The sequence below is a fragment of the Hyperolius riggenbachi genome, chromosome 5 (genome assembly GCF_040937935.1).
Source record: "Hyperolius riggenbachi isolate aHypRig1 chromosome 5, aHypRig1.pri, whole genome shotgun sequence".
NCBI lineage: Eukaryota > Metazoa > Chordata > Amphibia > Anura > Hyperoliidae > Hyperolius > Hyperolius riggenbachi.
Window position 1 is genome coordinate 189,622,544 of NC_090650.1, and position 25,878 is coordinate 189,648,421.

The 25,878-nt window shown below is 42.1% G+C and overlaps 1 protein-coding gene across 4 annotated transcripts in view; it reads right to left on the reverse strand.

Moving 5' to 3' along the window:
• The window catches only part of ADCY1 (adenylate cyclase 1), a 643,071-nt gene that overhangs the window by 587,138 nt on the left and 30,055 nt on the right, over window positions 1-25,878 (reverse strand). For 3 of the 4 annotated variants that reach the window (XM_068236509.1, XM_068236508.1, XM_068236506.1), the window contains exon 1: window positions 8,285-8,981. The exons of the other annotated variant lie outside the window; for it this stretch is intronic. In XM_068236509.1, coding sequence (XP_068092610.1) covers window positions 8,285-8,893 — 609 coding nt within the window. In that variant the 5' untranslated portion in view covers window positions 8,894-8,981. Of the gene's footprint in view, window positions 1-8,284; window positions 8,982-25,878 lie in introns of those variants that run through there. 4 annotated transcript variants of the gene reach the window in all.

A 25,878-nucleotide genomic window follows, 5' to 3' on the forward strand; every position in this document is an offset into this window, starting at 1 on the left:
CTTTGTGCCCCCTGCACCTCCTACCAAGCTGGGGGGGACTTAGACCTGCCTACCTAACTGGGGACACCTGTGACCTGACTACCTAAACTGGGGGGGGGGGGCTCCAGGTGAGGGAGGGGGTCCCTCTGTGCCCACTGCACCCCCTTCCAGCATGGGGGCCCCCACTAACTGGGGACCTGCCTTTGTGGGGATATCTGCCGCCAATCTAATTGTATTTTGTAGGGATATCTGCTGCCAAATGGATTGTATTTTGTGGGGATATCTGCTGCCAATCTAATTGCATTTTGTGGGGATATCTGCCACCAATCTAATTGCATTTTGTTGGGATATCTGCCACCAATCTGATTGTATTTTGTTTGGAAATCTGCCGCCAATTTGATTGCATTTTGTAGGGATAGCTGCCGTCAATCTATTTGCATTTTGTGGGGATATCTGCTGCCAATTTGATTGCATTTTGTGGGTAATCTGTCGCCAATCTGATTGCATTTTGGCGGAAAATCTGCTGCCATTTGACTACTTGATGAATTATCATGAGGCATGTAACTACTTGATTATTTTATGTAAAATTTATCTGGTCAGACCTAATCTCTGTGAATAACACCACTACTTATTTTGTGTTTTTTTTTTAAAGTCTGCCCATTACTCATCATGACCACGCCGATGTTCCAGTGCGTGGTGACACCCATTTATTTTTGCTCCGGCGCGCATGAGGACATATCCCTATTGGAGACTGTCCTCAGAAGTGCTTACAATCTATTCCCTACCATAAAATCATGCAAAATTTCTGGAGTACATGTGTTTGTAAGCCCAAAATGGGGGGGGGGGGGAGGTAGGGGGGGAGGGAAGGTAGGGGGGGCGGCTGAAACTTCCTCGGTGGGCCCTTAGCTTTATACTGGGCAAGTAAGTATGTCAGGTCCCCCTAACAGCGTGTGCTTGTGTTAAACGTCAAGCATAACTTTTGTTGCCTGAATATCACTGTAGTTAATGTAATATGTGGATACTCTGTAGTTTGTCTGTTGTGATGTGTAATGTGTGTGCTATGAATGCATACTGTTAACTTTGATGGTTTAGTTTGAAAAATTTGATTGATCACCTAAATTTAAAACACTGCTGGCTGGGGACACTTTGAAGTTGGGACACACTGCTGGGGACACTGGGAAGCTTTCTTGGCCAAAGCTGGCAAAGAGGCAAAAGGGACATTTATCCCTGGGCCCCTGGGCTCTGCAGGGGCTCCTGTGCTGCTGGACCCACAGTTTTCTCCCACCAATTCACACCATGTTCCCCTTAGGGTCCATGTATTTAGCAATTACATGGTGTTTTTTTCCCCTTACAGTTGAACAAATGTGATTGTTCACATAAATTTGTATCAGCCAAATATATCAACAGGGCAGCCAGGACACTGGTATTGGTTAAAATTAAAATAACCATGGAAGCCTGACTTCAAGTTCCTTTTAAGGCTGGTACACGCATACAATTTTTATTGGAAACTGTACATTCTGAAACATCATTTGAGAGATTACCTGAAAAAAATTATACTACATAAAGATTTAAAAACAGACACTTATTGTCCAATCAAAGTTGGATGTGTAATGATCGGTGTCAGCACACAGAGAGAATCTGATTATTGGTGAGCTGCAGTATCACCAAGAATACAGATTTATACCTGATTATTGATGATCTGCAGAATCACCAATAATACAAGTATAACTAACCTCTGGACACCTGATAAATGTAAGTGTTTAGTGCAACAGTAAGTGAGTCTGGACCACCTGAGGAGCAGGTGACTCCAGGCTGTATAATGAGTATCTCCTGATAGGCTTGGAGTACACAGAGCATCAGTGTTCCCCTGAACTGTTGGGAATCAGACTCTACTGCAGTCAAGGAACTCCTGAGAGATTGAGTCCCTGACTGGATTGCAGAGAGGTTCCTCTGAGAGACAGGGAATCCCTACAGCTACTGGACATCCCACAGGGGGGGTGTCACAGGTAGGAAGGTCGGTCAGGCCGGGTCGGCAACACACGAGCAGATAAAGTACAGAGACAGAAGGCTGATTCGGTAACCAGGGACAGGCAGGGTTGGCAACAGGAAATCAGATGTGCAAAGGTCCCGAATCAGAGAGCAGAAGCAGAGTCAAGGGAGCAATAGGTCATAACAGATATCAAATAGAGGCCTAGTCTAGAGTGTGAGGTCTGTGGTCATCAACACTCAGGGACTCATCTAAAGCATAACACAGCAATGACACAGTATCCCTAGTCTTGGGTGTGAGGTCCGTGGTCTCTACACCCTGGAACTGGTCTAAAGTATAACACAGAAGTAACACAGTGTCCCTAGTCTTGGGTGTGAGGTCCGTGGTCTCTACACCCTGGAACTGGTCTAAAGTATAACACAGAAGTAACACAGTAATCTGGCTAAGTGTGAATTCCCAGGTCCACCTGGTTCAAACACACTGAAGGATCTGACTAAGGTCTGAGTGCTAACACATAAGCATTCGCAACGGCAGACAACTAGCCACTGACAGACGAGAAGTATATATAGCAAAGCGCTCCTCAGCGCCACCCAGTCCCATTCAACCAATCACCTGCTGCGCTGGGATAAGCTGATCGTCCTGATCAGCTAATCCCTCTCCTATTGGTATAAAGGGCCTGCCTGTTAGCGCGCGCGCGCGCGTAGCTCTCCATCTGTGTGCACTACTAGGGTCAGACAAACCAGACGCAGGCCGCCGCGGAGAAACCGCCAGACTGTATGCGGATTCAGCCGCCCCGCTGTCAGTCCACGCGGCGGTGTCTCCGCAATCCATTACAATACACCTTTAGGACTGATTCACACTGCAAGAGCTTTTTAAGTGCTAGTGATTATAAAAGCTCTTCTATCCTAATGCAATGCTATGTGGCATTTTTACAAAATCACATCACACCGTAACAAATTGCACACACAATTAACTACATCTGGAATGACTGCGCACTCTATTTATGTGCGTAAGTACCGTAATTGCTATACGTGTGATTGAGCGCGTGCGCTAATACTTACGCGCGTGCTAAAAAATTGCGCAGTTTAGTGAATCAATCCTTTAGAGCTAATGTAAATGTAGCTTCAGGAATGGTTCTTCTTTCCCTTAGGTCTGAGAAAGGACCAAGTGGCATCAACCCAAACAATCTCTTCATGGCTCATACAAATCAACAAAGCCTCTCATAGGGCTATGACCTTGTTAATCCAGATGGCATCACAGCACACTGCACACATGGCACAGCTGCCTCCTGGGCCACCTTTGCTAAAGTTTCTCCAGCAAAGTTTTGCCAGGCTGCCAACTGGTCCTCTGTCCATACTTTCATTGCCCACTACAGAGTTGATCCAGCAGCTTCCTCTTCTTCAGTTGAATTTTGAAAGAACATTACAAACCTTAATTGAAATTATTTTTGTTCACCAAGTCTTGTCCCTCCCTCTACTTTTTTTCTTCTAGTTAAATTTCATATTTATGCTGCCATGGAGGCACATGGAAAATGGAAGATTGAATACTCACCTAATGGTAATTTTCCTTTCCATGGGCCCGATCCAATTCCCTTTTTCTCCTAAGTTTTATCCTAGGTGATATTTCACATCTTATCAATAAAATGCCTTTTAACCAGTTCACCCCCAAGGGTTTTTATCCTAACGGACCAGAGCAATTTTCAGTTGTCAGCGCTCCTCCCTTTTATTCCCTTATTCCCTAATAACTTTATTACTACTTATCACAAGAAAATGATCTATACCTCGTTTTTTTCGCCACCAATTAGGCTTTCTGTGGATAGTACATTTTGCTAAGAATTTTTTTATTCTAAATGCATTTTAATGAGAAAAACAGAAAAAAAGAAAAAAAATCATTATTTCTCAGTGTTCAGCCATTATAGTTTTAAAATTAAACATTCTCCTGTGGATAAAACAAACACGTTTTATTTGCCCAGTGGTCCCAATAATTAAACCGTTTAAATTATGTCCCTATCACAATGTATGGCGACAGTATATTATTTTGAAATATAAGTGGTTATTTTTCTGTTTGTTCTGGTCATAATTACAAGCCCCTATGTAATAAATTAAAATTAATTTTCCCCCATAAAATATAGAATACAAAAAGCTGAGTCCCTAAGGCAACTATTTTTTTTTTTTTTTTAAGCTGATTTTTTTTTTTACAAGTGTTTTTTTTGGGGGGGAGGGTTGGAAGTGTAATTTTATTTATGATGTGTATATACTTGAAAATGTATGTATTTTGTAGGTGTAATATACTTTTTGGCCACAAGATGGCGCTAGTGAACACTCATAGGACGCGTTCACTTTTTTTTTTTTTTTTTTTACACTATATTAAACTGTTACATTTCCTGTTTATGTGAATGGACGTAGCCGCTGTTCGCGGTCACGTCCATTCACTCCAGGCACTGCGATTGGGTAGAGGACCGTTTGGTCTTCTTCCCCAATCACCCAGCACGGGATCCCGACGGTGATGGCGGCGGAAGCGGCGCACACACGGCGGTAGCAGCGGCGGGAATGCGCGACGTATTAAAACGTCATGTTGCCGTTAATAGCGGTAAGCATGACGTTTTAATAGGATGTCGGTAAATGGTTAAAGTGGTATGAAACCCAGCATTTCTTTTTGCTCTAAAAGATTATTTACAGCATATTATACCACCATTGTTTTTTACTAGAACAGCATTTAACTAGTTAAACACAGGACTTACAAGCTCCCTGCAGGGAAAGCTAGATGCATCCGAACTGGATATAACATTATCTTGTGTTTACTTAATTTTATCAAGTGAGGAATGTAAACATTCTCTGGCAATTCAGACACCCCAGAACACAGACAGATACTCAGAAATGGAAGCAAGTTGGTGGAGGCACCCTTAAAAACGTATCTGAACGTCAATATTGAAGTAATAATTAAAAAAAAAAGGAGATCTCTTACCTCACTAGAAGACTCACATAGGTGTAAAAGGGAGTCTTTATTAAAAAGTATAAGGTTAAACTGTAGACAACGCATTTCACGGGACGCAGGTCAATAAAACAGAAAAACGTAAGTGATAGCTGTGCAGTGCCAGGGCGCATATATAACCTCTCTGAGGTTCTACCCTATCACTGGTGAGAGTAATCCACCATTGTATAGGACCAAAGGAGTAGAGCGACCACCCAATTCCAGCGTGTTCCCGGGATACCGAGCGGAAACAGGTTTTTTCCACATGCATTGTCGTTGGTTGCAGAAGTGCAACCCATGTTTGTGAGTATAATTACCCACACTACCCATTATTATAATTTGTCCTAACGATATTACACCATAAGGGCTCCTGGTCTCACCCTCTCCATAGGCCAAAGATGATCTCCTCCATAGTGTGGTGATCACCGAGGACCTACACAGAAACTTTAGATACTCAGAAAGCATTTCTAGGTACATTACAATATGAATACACCAGTTATGAATAACATTGGTCCTGACAATATTGGGGGTTGATGGCATGTGCCTTCTTCTGAACAATGTACTGTGGTCGAGGGCCGCACGAAATCACGACAGCGCGACCTCGAACAGACCTGCCAGGTGGCCTGCCTCTGCCTTTTGTTTTGTCCATATTGGGGGGGGGGGGATGAAGTGAAAGGTATGCACTGACTTGACTAATACAATGTGCAGTCACACAGGTGCATTTAACAGGTATGCACCGAGTGGTATATCACACTGCGTGTACTCACGTGAGTAGGTGGGTGCGCTGAACACAACAGATAGGTGTATGCAGTGATAGGTATTACAATGTGCACCTGTCACACACAGACAGGTACCGGACGAGCAAAGTGACACTGCGTGCGCTCACATAGGTAGGTGGGTGCACTGACTGAAGTGAACAACAGGTAGGTATATGCAGTGATGGGAATTTCAATGTGCACCTGGCATACACACAGGTAATCACTGAATGTGCTGGGCCTGGCAGTGGCACACACAGTAGGAATTACCAAGGCTGTCTATGCAACACAAGTGTCAGTGGGACACACACAAAAAATGATCACAAGAACAAGATTAGCTCTCAAAAGAGCTGTTGAGGGTGCTTTTTTAACAATAAGAATCAGCAAGGAGCAAGCTAACAAGCCTACAAGAGCCTAACTAAGCTTTCCCTATGAGAGTCTGCAGCAGCTTTCCCTTCTCTAATTAATGCAGACACACGAGTGAGTCCAAAGCCTGATGCTGCCTGCCTTTTATAGGGGGGGGGGGGGGGGAGTGGCTCCAGGAGGGAGTGTAACCTGATTGGCTACAATGTGCCTGCTGACTGTGATGTAGAGCAGTGTTTCTCAACATTTTATTGGTATGTACCCCTTTTAAAACCTTGAATTTACCAAGTACCCCCTAGCATAGTAAACATTATCACAAGTACCCCTTGACAAATATATATTCAATTATAGTACATGATAATTGGTACCAAACAATTTCCAAGCCTTAACTATTGCTTTTAATTATCTAAAATACTATTTTGGTGTTGTCTATATAAGATTTATCATTTTTTAAAACTCAAAATGTGTTATTCTTGGTTAAGTAAATCAAACCCGAGTACCCCCTGGAACCATCAGAAGTACCCCCTGGGGTACGCGTACCGCATGTTGAGAAACTAGGATGTAGAGGGTCAAAGTTGACGCTCATGATGCACTATGGGGGCGAACCGAACTTCCGGAAAAGTTTGCGGTTCTCCGCGATCGCGAACCCCGGAAGTTAACTGGGAACCGTTCGCCAGCAAACCGTTCAGGCCATCTCTAATAAAAAGTAGGAAAACATGTTTTTATTAAATATTATGTCAGAGTTTTATACCACTTTAAGCCACCAGCAAGCAAGAAAATACTTTAGTTTTAGAATAGTTTTGAAAGTACTTTTCACCTACTTTTTTAATTGCAGAGTGCTGAAAAGTTATTTTAAATAGAAGATAAAAATTATCTCCTAGGCGAAAATGGAGGAAAAAAAGTGAATTGGATCGGGCCCAATGTGTATCTCCATGGCTGAATATAGATTTCCCTAGTCCCTACCTTTCCTTTTCTTTTGTTGACTTTTTCTATTCTACGGTTATGGCTAGTCACTGAGAATGCTACTCGCTTGGGGTCACTTACTTATAGCTAGGGTCCTGTTATTTATTAGGGGTGGAACTTACCCCATACATATGCTGCCACAGAGCTGCACATGGAAAGGAAAATTACCCTTAGGTGAGTATTCAATTTTTGTTATGTGCAATTCACATACTTTTCACAGAAATTTGCAGCAAGTTGTGCGTTTCAAAACACGCACATTGGAAAATGCAAAGATAAGCTTTTTTTTATACGGCCCATAGACTTTCATTATGTGCAAAAACGCATGCATTTTCCACAATGTAGGCCGTTCTGCTAAGCATGCTTCTAGCCAGGGGCTTAACAATAGACTGCGCAAGGGATGCAGCCGCAGGGAGGGCCCAAAGCTGCAGGGGGCTCCATGGGGGGAGAAGTTTCTTTCCCCATCCTGAGACACTGACAACTAAGGGCACAGAGAGAAAAAAAACCCACTGTACTCTCTGCACAATTGTTCTAATGACTGCATCTGCTCAGCCTCTGATAAGGAATCATGCAAAGTTTTGCAGACAAAGATTTTTAGAAAGTCCCTATTCAGTGTTCAGCAGGGTTTTGTGTACAGCACCAGACCCCAACCTTTCTACCACTCCCCAAGTGCTCTGTACTGTGATGCTGGGGAAGTGTGCAGAGCCATTTTTGCTCCATCAGAAATAGACAGAGTGAGTGTAATAAGCTGAGGCCAGGAGTTTTGTCTGTCAGCTTTCTATATGCGCTTTCTGCACGCCATGTGTGTCTGTATGTGTGAAAACATGCACGTTTTATCACAGAAATGAATGTAATTGATAGAGAAAATGTGTGCAGTGCTTCACTGCTGGCTGTTTTTATCTGCATGTATAACACATTTAAGTGTGTTCTAGCCAATGGAATAACATTGGTTCTCAGTTTACCTGTGCAGAAAGGGGGGGGGGGGGGTATTGACAGGGCCCCATTTAGCCAGATAAAGTTACTGTATCTTGCAAACTAATGTTAAACCTCATTTATTTGTAAATTATTAACACTGTTTTTGTTTTTTTGCCTAACCTGCTATGATTGTAAGCAGGTAAACCTTGCCAGCCAGCTCACATTGTCAGTTCCTCGCTCCCTCCTGGCATAGGGAGTTGTCAGTGACCTCCTGTTGGTACACAGCTCCGAATCCTAGTTCATTCATTGCACACAGCATTGTGAGGCTTCAATACTTCAATAGTAGGACACTTACCATTCTCCAGAGCTTTTGTCTTTTAACGTTGACTGATGTGGCTGTAACTATTATGTGAGAAATGGACACCATGAACCCAAAAACAATTGCCAGCAGGGTCCTAACTGGAAGCAATGAATAGGAACCAAACATCACCAGCATCAATTGCCACATTCCTTGATAAGATGTTGAGGGGGGTTCCAAACCATAAGATCCCAGTGAAAAAGGGCAACACAAGAAGGAAAAAGTGAAGCTGAAAAGCAAAGTAAGCTTGACGATTTGCTGAAGCTGCGTTACCTGGAGATATTTGACATTTGTGACAATGAAAAGAGATACAAAAATGATACAGTGCACAGGGTGAGACCCTTTGGAAATGGTTAAGCTAGGTCCAGACGTTAACTCCACCAATGCTAAAGTCGCTGTCATGATAATTAAAACAGCAAGAGCCTTCAAGGTTGAGGTTTGCTCCAGCTTTAGGTTGTAATTCTGGAATAGAGATTCCAGCTCTTTGCAGTCAAACTCGTCTTCACATGCGATGGCATCCAGAGGGAGGGAGGGGGAACAGTGGCATTTCTTCCTTCTGGTTTTGACTTTCTGAAATGGTATTTCCTCCATATCAGTGCCATTCATAAATCCAATTCGAAAACACAAAGTCCTTTTCTTCTGTTCATCTGAGCTGACAAGTGATCATCTGAGAGCACATCAGCGGGGCTGACAGCGCTGGTGCCGGGATGAAGGTAGATTAGACTGTACCAACGTACTCTGTATCAGATGGATGGATGGCTAGGGGTGCATGGGGATTCTATGGCATCTGAGGGCTCAGGGAACTGATGAGAGCAAATGCACAAAAAGGCAAACAGACTTTGCATATATTGTATGGTGTTGGAGAAAGAGTCAGTTATAGAAATGAATGTGTGAGAAAAAAATTAGAGAAATGCTTGTTGCTGCAGTGACTATGAACGAATCAATGAGGCAAGTTGTGAAATAAGAAGACAGCGACACAGAAGATAAGAACAAAACAACTAGGCGTAAAATCTGGTAAATAGAATGAAAAGGTAATCCCCTTGCTACATCCAGGAGCATGTCACTGAGCTGCACTGTCTGCTGAGCGTCTGCGCACTAGATGCTTGGGAAGCCAGACACGTCTCTGCTGAATCCGAGCAGATTGACAAGCAGAAAACACAGATTTGACAACATGACCACGTTTGATTCTGCTTTGCAAACATCCTCCACTCCTCCCCCTCTTCTATATCTGGTATAAAAAGGGCAGGGGCTTCCATTAGTTCAGATTAGGCATTTACCTAAGGCGTCATAATAAGAGAGGAGGTACCAGAGAAGAAGCTTTATAGAGAGAAAAACGAATGCTGGTGTTATGTATGTAACTTGGCATCCCCACCGCCCCCACAGCTGTGCATGCATGTCTTCTATCTATGAAAACTTCATCCCCCTCTTGCTGGATGTCACATGTTACATTGCATCCCAACCCTGTGCTCTTTTCACACTGATGTTACTGAAAGAGGACAGATATGGCTACTATCTCCTCGTGTTGGATTTTTGTAATAGCTCTAAGCTTACCCACAGATGCTCACACATACTATAACAATTGTATAAACACATTTTTTAAAATTAATACTAAAAAGATGCAAATACTATAAAAATGTAAAAACAGAAAAGGAGATGATTGTTTTACATTTATATTGCTGTTACACCAGCATCTTCTGAGGCACTGTATTCTAGACAGTATATATACAGTAGTTATATAGGCAATAATAAACTACAGATACACAGTTATACAGTTGTATAGTTTAAAGTTAATATAGGGGGACTAATTAACTTATCAGTATGTCTCTGGGATGTAGAAGGAAACCAGAATGCCCAGAAAAAAACCAATACAAATATGGGGAGAATATAAAAACTTTATGCAGACAGAATCCAGGGACTCTAGCACTACAAAGTGATAGTGATATCTATTCTTTTGCTCAAAACACTTATAACTACCTGTTTCTCCTCAGTGCACCTCTCAATCTTGTGATCTTTTAATATTATGGTTTCATAATAATTGCGATCTCCTGGTGGATCACTTCAGCCGAGCGGTGGTCAAGAGCATTGTTTTCCACACTTATCCTGACCCACCGTGTGACTTCACACACCCCCACCCCCACACACTGAGCAATGTAGTGTAGCAAGAGTACAGAGTAGTGAAGTATGAGGATGACAGAGCAATGAAGCAGGAGGATGAGGAGGACAAAGCAGTGAAGCAAGAGGATGAGGAGAACAAAGCAGTGAAGGATGAAGAGAAGAGTGCAGTGAAGCTGGGCAATGAGGAGGACAGAGCAGTGAAGGATGTGGAGGACAAAGCAGTGAAGCAGTGAAGCAGGAGTGAAACAGGATGATGAGGAGCACAGAGCAGTGTAGCAGGAGGGTGAGGAGGACAGATCAGTGAAGGATGAGGGAGACAGAGCATTGAAGCAGGAGGATGAGGAGGACAGAGCAGTGAAGCTGGGAGATCAGGACAGAGCAGTGAAGGATGAGGAGGACAGAGCAGTAAAGCTGGGAGATGAGGAGGACAGAGCAGTGAAGCAAGAGGATGAGGAGGACAGAGCAGTGAAGCTGGGAGATGAGGATGACAGAGCAGTGTAGCAGGAGGATGATAGAGCAGTGCAGCAGGAGGACAGAGCAGTGAAGCAGGAGGATGAGGAGGACAGAACAGTGAAGCACGAAGAGGACAGAGCAGTGAAACAGGAGGATGAGGAGGACAGAACAGTGAAAGATGAGGGGGACAGAGCAGTGAAGCATGAAGAGGACAGAGCAGTGAAACGGGAGGATGAGGAGGACAGAACAGTGAAAGATGAGGGGGACAGAGTCACAGAGCAGTGAAGCATGAAGAGGACAGAGCAGTGAAGAAAGAGGATGAGGAGGGGAGAGCAGTGAAGGATGAGGAGGGGAGAGCAGTGGAGCTGGGAGATGAGGAGGACAGAGCAGTGTAGCAGGAGGATTACAGAGCAGTGAAGCAGGAGGACAGAGCAGTGAAGCAGGAGGATGATGAGTTCTTCAGACTTAGGGTGCTGGGGCTTCCCCCAAGCTGGAGGGCACAGAGGACAAGCTGCCATCACTGCAGCAGTCTGCTTGTTGGCTGAGGGAGGCTTCGCCCCCCTCTAGAAGTGCCTTCTTCTCATCCTTGTTCTGCACCACCCATTGTAACATGAGGGCATCCCCATTCTGCACACACCTAATTAGCGAGGTGAGGGGGGGGAGCGAAGTGGCAACTGGGCACATTTTATTAATTGCAGGGAAAGGAGACCAGAAGACCTCTCTGCATTAGAGGGAGGAGCGGGTCATTCGAGGAGTGGAGCTACTTCTCCCACATTAGGCACATGTAGGCATGAGCCTACAGTGCCTTATAGTAAATCTGAAACCCTTTTTAAAATATTCATGTTGAGTAATGATCACGGCCATGAGTCCTCTCGGCCTATGAGCGTGTTACATTCCGCAGGCACAAAGTACGTCCCACAACTCAGCAGTAGCATGGAGCCACATGGAGCCACTCCCGCATGCCTTTTTTCTCTGTGAACGAGCAGCTCCATGCTACTGAGCAAGAGCAAACGTTACTGGTGCCTGCGCAGTGCAGCTGTGCTCATACACAGAGGGGAGTGTGAACACAAAGAAGAAGAAGGTCCCGGATGGCAATGGGGGCTTCCCCACAACAGTGATAATTATCTGTTTTTGATTAAAACATTTTTTGTGGCTGCAGGTTTCCTTTAAACATTACACAGCTAGTGGTGCAGCATAATAAATATTCCATTGGATTTCTGCTGAAATCTGATAAACATATAATAGTTCCCCAGTGGCGTACCTACCATAAGGCTGCAGGTGCTCACAGCACCCGGTATAGCCATGGCTAGGGGTGCCGCTGTAGTGCTCAGTGCAGGGGACTGTACTACTTGCTGCACTAGATGTAGCACCCCTACCCCTTCCTGTCCTGTGAGCAATGTGTCTCCTCACTCTCTACACACAACCTGTAGTGAGAGAATGTGCAGAGTAGCAGGGTGAATAGAGATTGCTGTGCTGCAGCTGGGACATTAGCAGGGAGAGGTGGCAGGATGTGTTTAGTGCTTCAGAAGTTGCCTGTCATTAGTAGCCATGTTCACTGGCTGCTGTAATACCAGAGTGCCCTAGATACTCTAATCAATAGATTGTCTTGATCAGAGTAATTAATGAATAATGCAGGCAGTCTGCTGTTGCAGAAGCCAGTGATACAGGTGCTGACAGCTGACTTCTGTAGTGAGCAGAGAAGAAATCCAGGCAATTTAGATTAGCTTGATTACAGGTAATCGTATCTCTTTTTCCAGCCCCCTCCCACCCTGTTGTCTTCCCCCATGACCCTTTCCTCTTTTCAGATTTTAGTGGCTTCTTTTAATAGCATATCCCTTCCAAACAGCACTGGTGATATCTGCAGTCCTGGTGAGAGGTCTTCCTGCCATTTCTCCTCCCCCACCAGGCTCTCTGTCTTGTGCCTCTACCTCTTTATCCCTACCCCCCTCCTCCCATGCAACCCCTCTTTTGTATGTCCCCCTGTTCTGACTGATCTTAGAGGAGATCACAATCTAATTGTGCCATAGTCTAGCCTAATGTCCTACCACATTATTATTGTGTATTTATATAGCACTGACATCTTCTGCAGCACTGTATAGAGTACAGAGTGACATAACGGTCATTTCAGTCCACATCCTGACGACTCCTTTTCCCCAAAAATCCCCCCCAATTTTTTTTGGGAGGGGGGGAGTGTCTGTAAATAATTAGCACTGGGTGTCCAATTCCCCAGGAACGCCACTGTAGTAATATAAAGTTCCCTGATAAAATATTGAAACCTTCAGTTCTTCACTGATCAAAAATCTTCAAGGGTTAAACATGAGGAAAGCTGGAGATCACAGGCATGTTCTCAGGAAGATTATCCTCTGTTTCAGTTGTGTTCCAAGTTCTTTTTTTGTGCTGCTTGTGCACACTGGTTACCTCCTCAGTTCCTGTAGGGCTGATTCACACTACAAGAGCTTTTGAAGTGCTATATGACTCTTGGAGCTGGTGCACACCAAGAGCGCTTCTGGGCATCCTACATTCCTCAACAGCAATAAAGCCGGCCTCCGTTTGACTTCCCAACATCACCCCACCTCCATCAATTTTCTTGACTTAACCATATTTATAGAACATGACAAAATCAAAACAAAAACCTTTTTAAAACCGTAGATACTTTCATCATCGCCCCTGGAACCAGAATACTCCCTACAATCAGTTTCAACATATCTTCAGGAATTGCACCGACCCACACGATTACAATATACAATCCGACATCCTAACTAAGAAATTTTCAGATAGATAATATCCTAAAAAACGTATTCGCGATGCCAGACACAAAGCCAAAATACCGCCCCCCACCACCCAGAACATACCCAGCACCGATGTCCCCAATAACCCCCCACCTAGATTCATAACCAGATATTGCAAAGAACATCAAGGCATAAAATCTATATTACAAAACGCTGGGAAATTCTCCTCCAGGATCCATACCTTAAACCAATATTACCCACCCGTCCCCTCATCACATACAGACGAGCCCCAAACCTTCGTAACCTTTTAGCTCCCAGCAAACTACGTTGCAATAAAACTAACCATACATCTGTTTCCAATCCACCGATGCCGGGCTCATGGTCCTGCAGCCAGACCCGTTGCGCAGCATGTACATTTGTACTGAACACCTCCACTTTCATGTCCAATACCACTGGTATCCAATATAGTATAAAAAGACGTATATCTTGCCAATCCAAATTCATCATTTATCTGATCTCTTTTGCCTGCCGTCTCCAGTACGTAGGCAAAACCACACAGGAGGCACGTAGCAGAATAGGCCAACACAAAAGAAATATTCTTAACAAATTCCCCCTGCACAGTGTTTCACGTCACTTCCACCAGATTCACCACGGGGACCCCAGCACCTTCACTATCACCCTAATAGATGAAATTAATGCAACAGAACCAGCGGCCTATGACAAACTGAAAAAATTGGAGATGTACTGGATCCAAATCCTCAGGACTCTAGTTCCTGAGGGCCTTAGCGAAGTTTTAGAAAAAATCTATTGAATTATTACTATCCACATTCCGTTAAGACTTTTTAACTAGTCCTCTCTCTTAATTCTTTCTATATTTTATATTTACATTTTTATAATTTTTATATGATGTTATATGATATGCACTGTATATAAATTGTTCATATAATTGGTTTTATACTAAATTATCAGTCCAAACAGCTGTTGACAGTCAACAACTCCCTTATTTCCCCAACCCCCCCTCCTCTCCCCCCCCTTTTTGTTCCCCCCCTTCCCCCCTAAAATCCCCTTCCTTCCCCCCACCCCCCATTTTTCTTCTTCTTTTTAGGTATTCTTTCCTAATTTAGGTAACTATTCATTTTTATATATGTATCAATTAATTTTATATCTTTTTATATTTTTTATCTTATATATCATTTTTATTGGATATTTATTGGATGATCTATGCAAATGTTGTAGTTGTTGTGTCTATTTCTACATTAGGCAATGAAGCCCCGACCTTAGTACTATAATACCAGATCTTGTCATGCTTACCACTGAGGCTACCATTCCTCAGTTAAGAATTTTTCAAACACAATCCCCCCTTTTTTTTTCCTTTTTCCCCTCCTTCGCCTAGCATTTTATCACTGGTTACATCACTGGCCTGTCCACACTGTCCACATGGCAGTCCCTGATTGGCCCACACTCACCCAACACCTATTTAAGCTGCTATAGCTTGCTCTTCCATTACAGAGGCGCTTAACTTTAATCCTGATCTTTTGGAATCTTGACTCCTAGTTTGTATAATTATGCTTTACACATCCTTAGAGTGATACCAGCAAAACCTTTATTACCTTTAGTTTAGTCACTCCTTATTCAGGACAAATACCTGATACTGAATACACTATTATGTATTACTAAACACCTACTACTTCAATCCACATGCAGCACATGGATGTTGTATTAGATCAGTTAAAACAATCACTCATTTCCTGCAATTTCTCTGCATTGCCATGTTTGGCTATGGGTTGTTCCGAGATACATTTGTTCTGAGATTTGTTTTATTATTGACATACTGAATATACAAAATCCATAGTTTTGCATTTGAACTCAATTTATTGAGTTAATTGAGGGAACCATATGCATTGCCATGTTGGGCTATGTATATGTGTTTTTCCAAGATACATTTATTCTGAAATTAATTAAATCATGGGCTTACCTTATATATTTAATCCATAGTTTTGCATTCGAACTCAATTTATTATATTGAAATCACTATTTTTGAATATTATATAATAACACATTTATGATTGTACGAGTGTATTCATACTTTGGTCTCTGGCATTTTCAGTTTGATACTCCTCCCTATATTGCCTGATGAAGCGGGGTTGAACCTGCGAAACGCGTTGCATTTCTTTTTGGAGTTCCTAATAAATGTGTTTGACTGTCTGAATCGCAGTCGTTGTCGTGTCTGCTTGAGGGAGGTAAGACCACCACTTCCTCCTTCAATTTTGCCATTTAAATTGTTTTTTAAGCTCATGTAATCTAATCTTATACTTTTGGTGCCTCTGTTCATTGTATACAATTTTTAAAATGCTTTCGGGGTGAATACCGTTTAGCTAATGAATATCAATAGGATAGTGCACACTAGAGCGGTTCATTTTTTCCCCAAACGCAAACTCGGGACCTGCACCATTTTTTAGATTTCTGGGGCGTTTCTGCCTCTATGTAAAGTATAGGAAAGTGTAAAATCGCTCTGAAAAATGCTAGATCACAGCGATTTTCCAAGTGTTTGTGTTTCAGAATCTGTTCAGTTACAGCTTTACTGTAACAAAATATAAAATCTGCTACACAAAAACGCTCCCAAAAATGCTAGGCATGTTTAGAAAATCTCTCTAAACATGCCTATAATCGCTCTAAAAAACCTCTTCAAAAACCGCTAACGTTTGCGGATCCGCTAGCGTTTTTTGCTGTGCACTGGCCCTTAACCTCCGTTGCATTGCATTTCTATTTTTACAGGGAACACAATCAGGGGCGTAACTAGACATCACTGGGCCCCCCTGCGAAACTTTGGATGGGGCCCTCTACCCCCCTCGCTTTCTGCACAGGAAAACTGAGGACCAATGTGTTTTCCCCATGCAGATAAAAACACTTAGACTTAAAGGAAACTTCAGGCAATCTATGCTACCCCCTGATCTACTTACCCAGGGCTTCCTCCAGCCCCTTGCAGCCAACAAGTCCCTCGTTGCAGCTCTGCTCCCAGTACATACACACACAGCCGTATTATTTTACTACATGAGAGCACATGCTATATGGAGGAACAACAATGACATGCTAAACATAAGATATAGTATTCATTCACTGTAACTTTGGCAAAACATTCAGAATGTCACTGATTGATACTGTTATTACGGGATCTTGGACTTCATTGAGACAACAAGCTCTCAATGAAGCAGCAACAGTAATGCTGGGCATACACGAGTCGACCCAGCGGCTCGATTAGCCGCCTGATCGACTCCCGCCACATCCCCGTGTGTCCCCGCTCATCCCGCAGGCGGCCGGATCGATTCTCGCTCGTCCTCACGGGTGCTCCTTATCTTCCGCTCGATTCCCAGCTATTGTCCGCCCGCGGGGATCGAGCGGGGAATCGATCCGGCGGGTCATCGGACCTGTCAGAAATTATCAATCGAGCCATCAGCGGCTCGATTGATAAGGGCGCAACGGCCGGTGTATGCCCAGCATAAGACATTAATCTCCACTCCATTGTGTTGTAAAAGTAATTAGAGGCTATAAGGTCATTAACCCATGCGAGATAAGAATCTAGGAATCCTTTCTGCTGAAAAGGGAAAGTCTACAACTTTCAAAATATTCAACTCAAAATGTGACTCCCTTGTTGGTTGTACATGGAGTCATCAGAACTTAGCTACAGTGTGAGACAGATGTTTTTTACGAACCCTAGGGAGCTGGGACAGTGCACAAACTCCAAAGTGTGTATGAGTCCTTATCTGTGTGGTGGACACATGAAGTCAATATAACAATGGTGCGAGAGCAGGATACGTTTTTTCACTCCATGCTCTTAGCTGTCAGTCTCTCAAAATTTTCCCCCCACGGGCCCCCTGTGGCTTCTGGGCCCCCCTGAGGAGGCATCTCTTGCAGGGTCTATTGTTACGCCCCTGAACACAATTCAACTCCCCCACTGTAAATGTAGCCTTAAGCTTTGTACGCACATGAAATCGAAGTCTTTGGAAAACAAAAAATCCATGATCGATCTGCCGATAACCATTATCAAATACTTTGCAAAAGACCCCCAAAATAGTTTTCTCTAAATCTTTTAAATTCATCCCAACAGATATTGTTTAACAATGATCATTTGTAAAAGTAGGAGTGTACTAGATCTTCTCAGTAAGGGCTTGTTCACGCGGCAGGCGTTTTCGGGTTTTTTCACCCGCATACGCTTTTTAAAAACGTCCCCTGACTGCATGGACAATGAATGTCTATGTGAAGGGTCATATCAGTGCGGGTAGTGCGCTGTGCAGCTAGCAAAGCAGTGCGTGTACCATTTTCAGGGCGATTCCACCTCAATGGAAGGTATAGGAAAATCGGAAAATGCAAACAAAACGTGCAATAAGGCGATTGTGCTCGCGGGTTTGCTTCCACAGATATTTAAACGAAAAGTGTTTCCGGGTCAGCCTGCACTTCCTGTTTGTTGGCAGAGCTGGTGCTTGACAAAAACCGAAGATGAGTCGCAGGGGTTGGTTCAACATGGGAGACCTGATTATGCAGGTTGAAAATTATCCATTTCTTTATGACAAAGGCATCCTAATTGTAAAGATAACTGCAAGACCAATGAGATCGTTGCTTTTTTATGGAAGATGTATGGTACCAATTATTGGAAAATAGCAAGGTAGAGAAAAGTAAGTTATTTCTGATTTTTTTTCCCCTTTACATATGTAATACTTGTTATGATGAACTGAAGAAGGCAATACTTGTGGCATGTACTTTTGAACAGCCATGCTTATTAGTAATGTAATTAGCGACCACTTACAATGCATGCATACTTTTCTATAGACAGAAAGATGCAATGTGTGTTGTAAGATATATATATATATATATATATATATATATATATATATATATGTATATATATATATATATATATATATATATATATATATATATATGTAACCTGCAATGTGGAATAATATGCTATAATGCAATATGCTGAAATGCGCCTCTTTAACCTCTACATAGTAAGCAATGTCCCATTTATAACACTCACATACCCACCACTTGTTAGCAACAATGGCAAATGTGTTTTTTACACATTTCCTAACTTTTTTAGTACCTTTTTTAAATATTTTGACTTAACTTGTGTGATTTCATCTGTGAAAGGCCTCACAGCAATGTAAGAGAGGTCAAAGGCCTCATCATCCAGGAAGGTGCAGGGATAGGCAGGTGCACGGGTGTTAGGCCAATGCCATGGCCCATGGATGTGAAGTTGACTCTCCAGTAGTTCCATCCACTCATGTGTACCGGTGTACAACACGATGCTTTACATGTTGCCCTTCAACTACCTGTGTGTACAATGTAGTGCTGCATATGTATATCCTGTTGCTAGTAATCTTCACATTTAAATAAATTATTGATATGAATGTATTTTATTTTCAGTTGAACAATTGAGGACCCGATGGAAGTCTGTTTGTGATATTTATAAGAAAGATGTGGAGAGACAAAAGAGGGAAGAAAGAAGTGGTGCTGGCACTAGCAAACACAGATTTGTCACGTTCTTGGAGTTCCTCAAGTCACATATGACCACTGGAGTGTAAGCATGGGCACTGATGCAGGGATAAGCCATGATGCTTACAATGAATAAGGTGAGGTTTATTACTATTCTCTTTTCTTAACAGTACTGAAGACAGTTTACCTGATGAAGATACTCCAGGATCTTCAAATGAAAATTTAGATATCAGTGGCCCTTCATCACAGAGTACTAGCACAACATCTGTGCAGGAAGAAGAGCCCAACTTGCCCATGCACTCCCCAGACAGCCCATCCACACATGTCACTACCAGTTACACGTAATGTGTCGAAAAAAAGTAGACCCAGCTTTCAGTACAGAAAATCAGGAAGAGGCATGAGTAGAGCAGAATATGATATGAAAATGGTCAATTCCATAGAAAAAGCTGTCACAAATATAGAAAACAGAAATCAAACTTTTGATGCACTGAATGAGCCCTGTACTCAATTCCTCTTGAGTCTAGTACCATCTTTGAAAAAACTTCCTGAGGAGAAATTGTTGCTAGCTAAACATGATATGATTGAGGTTTTGAACAAATATATGACACCAGACCCACCTTTGGAAAACCAAAACAATGCAGATTATGGCCTTAGTCATATGGGTCAACATCATGAGCCATACCAGTAGTACCCAATACAGCAACCTTACTATAGTCAACCTGTCTATAACTCTCATCATTACTCAATTCCAAGTATGCTACCTTATCCTCATATGTCTGCACAGCAGTACTATCCACCCATCCGACCACCTATGCCTCCAAGAACATCCAGCCCACAAGAACCCTCTCCTGACACACCGGGTTATACAGATCTAAGTGGTCAAGGTAGTGGTTACAACAGGCCACACCAAGAGTTCCCAGCCAGTGAGACACACAGTATCTCACCAGAATTGTTTGTAGATGATAATTAATGTGACCTTCTTCCATTTAGATTGTATTTTTTTTATGTTATTGTTGACATTTTATGGTGAGAAGATTTTACTGTTATTTCTTATGTTAAATTTAAAAAATGACATTTTTTACAATGTCAGTGTAAAAAATTGTTTTCTGCAGAGAAAGTGCGGTTGACACTACAGCGGGAAAAATGAGCTATAGCAGGGAGCTGGCAGGGCTCACTTTGCTTCACTCACTACGGTGAGACTAATCGTGGCAACAAATCTGTATGAAGGAAAGGAGAGGAGGAGAAGATCAGCACTGCAAACCTCCTTTTATTGCATAGTGAGGAACATTCAGCAAATACACAAACAGTGACAAAGTTGCAACATACCAGTGCCAGAAGCAATGTGGGTGACGGTGGGTTCAGAGCACCGATAGCTTATCAGTGCCCTGAACCCACCGTCACCCACATTGCTTCTGGCACTGGTGTGTTGCAACTTTGTCACTGTTTGTGTATTTGCTGAATGTGCCTCACTATGCAATAAATGGAGAGTTGCAGTGCCGATCTTGTCCTCCTCTACTTTCCTTAAAAAATTGTTTAGCTCATACTCTGGGTACAACATATAGGCTGCATCAACAGTGTAGGTCATTGTTTAAGAGTGGGCCACAATTGTCCTGCCCATATTGCAGCCTCTTCAGCACAAAAAAAATATGTCATTATTATAAGTGTACCGTTGTAATTTTTTTGGTTTCACATATAACAGTTCCTGCTGTAAACTTTTTTTTTTTTTTTTAAATGGCAGCCTTTAAAAAAAAAAAAAGTAAAACAATAAAACAAAACCATTTGTCCCCTCTTTTTTTAGATAAGCTAAGGTATTGCAGGTTGACGAATGTGCCTTTAACATTTGTAGAAGTGTGGGTATAGTGGGCGCAAAGTGTTCGCCTATAGCTGTCGGTAAGGAAGTAGGTGATAAATATGGTGAAATTTGACTAAAACAACAAATATGAGGTGCAATTGGCTATGAGGGGACATTAACCCATTCGCGTTCCGTCGTTTTCACGTGAGAAATGTTCACCTCCCATTCATTAGCCTTTAACTTTATCACTACTTATCACAATGCACTGATCTATATCTTGTTTTTTCCACCACCAATTAGGCTTTCTTTGGGGGGTACATTTTGCTAAGAGCCACTTTATTGTAAATGCATTTTAACAGGAAGAATAAGAAAAAAAATGGAATTAAAGGAATAAAAATTCATTATTTCTCAGTTTTCAGCCATTATAGTTTTAAAATAATACATGCCTCCATAATTAAAACTCACGTATTGTATTTGCCCATATGTCCCGGTTATTACACCGTTAAAATTATGTCCCTATCACAATGTATGGCGACAATACTTTATTTGGAAATAAAGGTGCATTTTTTCCATTTTGCATCTATCACTATTTACAAGTTTAAAATAAAAAAATATAGAAATATTTAATCTTTACATTGATATTTAAAAAGTTTAGACCCTTAGGTAAATATTTACACGTTTTTTTTTTATTGTAATGTCTTTTTGTTTTTTTTTACAGTAAACATTTTATTTGGGTTGTTTTGGGAGGGTGGGAGGTAAACAATAGATTTATAATGTAAATGTGTGTTAATTTTTTTTTTCTTTCAGGTGTAGTATTACTTTTTGGCCACAAGATGGAGGCCATGAGTTTGTTTACATGACGTCACTCTAAGCGTAGCACACGCTTAGAGTGACCCATCGGGGAGGGAACAGCCAGAAAAAGCACAGCTTCCGAGAGAAGCTGTCGCTTTTTCAGCGGGGGAGAAGAATCAGTGATCGGGCACCATAGCCCGATACATTGATTCCTTGGCTACCGAATCCGCGTCCGGGAGTGCGCGTGCACGCGCACGATCGGCCGCGGGAGCGCGCCATAGGTTAAATACCTTACACGTTGTACTACAGAAACACATGCAAAAAAAAAAATTTGAAAACCACCTGACTATAATCAACCAGGTGTATACACATAACTTGTAAGGGTGAACACACAAAACAAGGTAAATTGAGTGACATTGAGCCATGACATGTCTGCTGACATTCATGGGATGCACCCAGTACTGACAAGGCCTGGCCCTTCGACTCATGAAGACATCAACACACAAAATAACAAGCAACTCAAAGACAGAGGAGCTCAGTGAGGACCTGTGGCTGTGCATTGTGGCTGCTCACAAGTCAGGAAAGGGCTACAAGGCCATTTCCAAATATTTTCAAGTTCCAGTACCTACAGTGCAAAGTATTATTAAAAAATACAAGATGTTCCGCACTGTGTAAAATCTCAGAGGACGAAGCCGGTCGGAAGCCGAAAGTGACACCTGTGCTGGCCAGGAGGATAGTGAGAGAGGAAAAAAAGAATCCAAGGATCACCACTAAGGCCATCCTGGTGAATCTGGGCTCTGCTGGTGAAAATATCTCAAGGCAGACAATGCACGAGACACTGCACACTGCTGGGTTCCACGGATGCAGACCAAGGAGGATGCCACTTATCTAGATAAGGCACACAGAAGCTCGCTTGGCCTTTACAAATGTTCACCTGGACAACGAAGAAGACTTCTGGTCTTCTGTGTTATGGTCAGATGAAACAAAAATTTAATTGTTTCATCACATTCATGTTTCCTTCATTTGGCCTAGAAAAGGAGATGCCTTCAACCCAAAGAACACCATCAACCATAGGTGGGAATCTAATGCTTTGAGAGTGTTTTTCAGCCAATGGACCAGGGAACCTAATCACAGTAAATGGCACCATGAAAATAGAGCAAGACATGAGGATTCTCAACAACAACATCACACAGTCTGCAGAGAATTTTGGCCTTGGGCACCAGTGGACATTTCAGCATGACAATGACCCAAAACACACAGCAAAAGTGTTAAAGAAATGGTTAGCAGACAACAACATCAATGTCAAGTCCTGACTTGAATCCAATTGAGAATCTGTGCAGGGAGCTAAAGATCAGGGTGATGGCAAGAAGACCCGCCAACCTGAAAGTTTTCGAGCTCATTGCTAAAGATGAATGGGCAAAAATATTTGTGGAGACATGCAAAAAGCTGGTCTGCAATTATAGGAAGTGTTAGATTGCTGTAATAGTCAATAAAAGCTTTTTCTATTGATTATTGAGAAGGGTATGAATAATTTTGGACTGGACACTTTTTGCTCAAATGTAAATAAAAGCTGAGAAATGTTTTTTCCCCATAATAATTCCTCTTGTACATCGTCTTATTATCTTTTGGGAGACACCTATGTCATTTCCCGTCAAAAAATACTTGCTGGTTGAATAAAAGCAACTTTAAAGGGAACCTAAACTGAGAAGGATATGAATTTTTCTTTTTAAATTAATACCAGTTGCCTTACTCTCCTGCTGATCCTGTGGCTCTAATACTTTTAGCCACAGCCCCTGAACAAGCATACAGATCAGATGCTCTGACTGAAGTCAGACTGGAATAGCTGCATGCTTGTTTCAAGTGCGTGATTTAGCCACTATTGCAACCAAAGAGATCGGCAGGACTGCCAGTGCCAGGCAACTGGTATTGTTTAAAAGGAATCCATCCATATCCCTCTCAGTTAAAGTACCCTTTAAGTCACAATTTGCCAGGGGTATGAATAATTATGGGCAGCACTGTATCTGTGGTCTTTGGCTTTAAAAACATAATTGTTTGCATGCACTGTTATCACCAAGGTTGGTGTCACCCATTACCCCAAAGTAACACTATCATCCCCATATGACAAGACAATAGAAGTTTCTATAAGTGTGTGTTTATATAATATATATTTAACATAACTAGGCAGTGTTACCCAGCTTCTGTACTGGCTGGGCTGGCTTTCTGCTGGGCAGGCTGGCCTGCCGCCAGGTTATCTGGCAGTTCCCCCAAAGCATTACCTGACCTTTAAGTGAATCCCCTCCCATTCTCCCACAGGCCCCCCATTGAGGCACTACAACTCCCAGCAAGCCCCCATAGAAGAACCAAAACTCCCTGCATGCCCCCATAAAGGCATCACAACACCCAGTATGGCACCACAGCACCCAGTATGCCCACATAGCACCACAGCACCCAGCATACCCCCGTTTTATGCACCACAGCTCCCAGAATGCCCGCCATTGAGGCACCACAGCTGACTCTGCCTGGGGAACATCAGGGGCACCCCAGAATAGTTCCGGGGCACGTGAAATACAGCAGGACAGAGGAGGCAATCACTTGCTAGTGACTCCAGGATCTGTAAAAAGTGCTATAAAGTATCCTGTCCAGCTAGCATTTGTAACCAGATACACTACCTAATATGTGTTTCTCTTACTATTTGAAACACGCTACTAGAGTTATCCCAGTAGCCTAAATTTCGCTGTAGTGCCCATTTAACAATTTGTGGACCGCAACCCATTTTAAAACGTTTTGTTGGTCAATCTTAACGTACCAACAGACAGTGTTCCCTGAACCAATCAAAGTGCCTGTAAGAGAAAGATCATGGTGTCAACAAGAAGCCAATGATCTTTGCTGTAAGAACACTGTCTGCGTGCTGTGTTTAGCACAAAGACTAGTGACATCTAGTAGTAAGAAAAAATATGTATACAAAAGTAAAAATACACATTTTACAATATGTACAACAAATAAAATAAATGAATACCTCCTTCCCCCCTCCCCCATAGTTAGCAAAATAAAACAGTAAAAAAAAAATAGTTACGTTAGGGACGCCACTTTTTTTTTTTTACTATGTATGGCATGAGGGTATACTACTGTTATATTTGCATATATGGGCTTGTAATTAGTGCCGAACGCAAAACTGAAAAAAATGCACCTTAATTTCCAAAGCGCTGTCAGGTGAAAATTGTTCTGTAAAAACCCTTGGGGAGTGAAGTTATTAATAATCTCCCTGTATGTAGAAAAAGAGGCCCCTCAAAAAGCACCACTCCAGCTTCAATGTTAACAATTACAAAAAGTCTTTATTAAGCATAATCAGTCACAAACTCAGGGATTCAACCTGACAATAAACTTTAAAACCATGATAAAATGTCCCATAAAATATCTCCATGCTGATAAATATTGCTTGCTATAATAGTATATAGAAAAAATCTATCTTGCAACAATAAATCATAGATCAAAAAACAAGACAGCAGCTTCTCAATAGAAACTGCTGCCTGTAAGAACTCGGGTTCAGTATTGCGGTACTATAACTTTAAGAGGCAATTGAAATGCACAACACCATGCAAAAATATCAAAATAAATGCAGTCTTACAGTAACTTCAACATTGTATGTGCAAATAAGCTCCTAATGAGATCTGACAGTGCAGCAGCCCACAATTGTGTACATAGAGAAAGTGCAATAGGGCAATACTTAGCCGAGTGGAGATTGGAGATGCAAGCGTGCAGCAGGAGAGACGGAGGATCCCCTCGAAGCTACCCCACTAGTTACGCGGGCGCAACCCCGCTTTGTCAATTTTATTGGTGGTATACACTAAGTGTTATCTTTCACTTTATTTATTTTTTTATGGTGTTGTGCATTTTAATTGCCTCTTAAAGTTATAGTACCGCAATACTGAACTATATACTATTATAGCAAGCAATATTTATCAGCATGGAGATATTTTATGGGACATTTTATCATGGTTTTAAAGTTTATTGTCAGGTTGAATACCTGAGTTTGTGACTGGTTATGCTTAATAAAGACTTTTTGTAATTGTTAACATTGGTTGTTACGATAAAAAATGTCAATTAAATATATCATATAGGAGACACACACAGTGATATTTGAGAAGTGAAATGAAGTTTATTTGATTTACAGAAAGTGCCTAATAATTGTTTAAACAAAATTTGGCAGGTGCATAAAT